General features: G+C 43.9%; 1 protein-coding gene across 1 annotated transcript; it reads right to left on the bottom strand.

Moving 5' to 3' along the window:
• Positions 1-210: 210 nt before the first annotated feature.
• Positions 211-873, bottom strand: LOC115689881 (probable LRR receptor-like serine/threonine-protein kinase At1g05700). The gene is made up of 2 exons (XM_030616064.1): positions 810-873; positions 211-602 (listed from the first exon to the last, which is right to left on the bottom strand). Exons 1-2 carry the CDS (start codon positions 871-873, stop codon positions 211-213), a joined length of 456 nt encoding a protein of 151 aa, XP_030471924.1.
• Positions 874-1,164: the final 291 nt, after the last annotated feature.

Raw genomic sequence — 1,164 nt, 5'->3', positions numbered from 1 at the left:
AGAAAGCAAGAATCAAACTGACCATAAAGGATGATTTTGACGTTTCTTACCCAATGATCCAATTTTCCAAATCTTGATCTGAGCCCGCGCCATAATTGTACCGATAGCTGCTGAACCAAGCTACATCTTCAGTCATTCCATCGTACATGCCGTCATCCAAAGGCCATATCTCCAATGTGGAAATGAACGGAAATTGCTTGTCGAGCACTCTCACACGCTGACATTGTCTCTTTTGGCAGTGTAAATCAACTCGTTATATTGGAGCGGGCTGGCCAAAGTGACCGCCACGGTCGCCCATTTGTTCCCATCGAACTCCAAGTTGAAAGTCAGCGGTCTTGAGAGGTGGTCGTAGTTGCCATAGTAGAAAGCGGCTCTAATGAAATACTTTGTCCGCATCGGGGTCGGTAATGTGTAGCAGTTCTTGTTCTGTTGCGTGAAGGCACGGACATTGTTAAGCTCCTCTATTGTGGTGAGGCTGTTGTTCGAGACCTGTTCATTAGTGCCAGTTTGGATGTAATTTTCATCCGCGTGCCAGTAGCTTCCGTGCTCATCCGTATAGCTTAAATCGGCTCCGCAATCAATTCTCAGGAGGTTTGGTGTACCTGATATAGTATAGAACCACCGGAAAACAGAATGAACCTGCCAAATGACTAGGAACGACTAGACAGACATTATCCTAATTTGCAGACCGACAGATTACCGGAGAATTTCGCGAGTTATCGAAAAAATATCAAAGGGCAGCAAAAAGTTGCACAATGAACTCTTGTTGTCGCCAGGAAAAGTTTTACTAGCAAATCGATGAATTATACCTCGAGATAGTGTTATTACAGCAAAGAGAAGCAGGAACAACAGTGTACATGTATCCATCGACATCTTCCTCGTCTTCTTAATCAGTTGAAGTCCAAAAATTGAGGTGATACGCTTTCATATAATATTAAGCGTGTAGCTGTTCGGAAATTGCTCTCGTGCATGGTGTCTTCCGCAGATGGGTCTCAGTCTCACACGCCTAGATGAGATCGACCGTCAAGCAAAGACGTTTTGCAGTTTTCTGTTCGTCTGTTGCTCCATGATTTCACAGGAAACAACTGCAATTTAATGAATTGCTTCGCAATCAGTTGAACGTTAACGGAACTTGCAAGTTGGAGAAACAATGAGAAATTGTGG

Source organism: Syzygium oleosum, unplaced genomic scaffold, assembly GCF_021117445.2.
Source record: "Syzygium oleosum isolate NSW1041296 unplaced genomic scaffold, Sole_v2.1 Sole_v2.03, whole genome shotgun sequence".
NCBI lineage: Eukaryota > Viridiplantae > Streptophyta > Magnoliopsida > Myrtales > Myrtaceae > Syzygium > Syzygium oleosum.
This window is presented reverse-complemented; position numbering and strand designations above follow the sequence as displayed.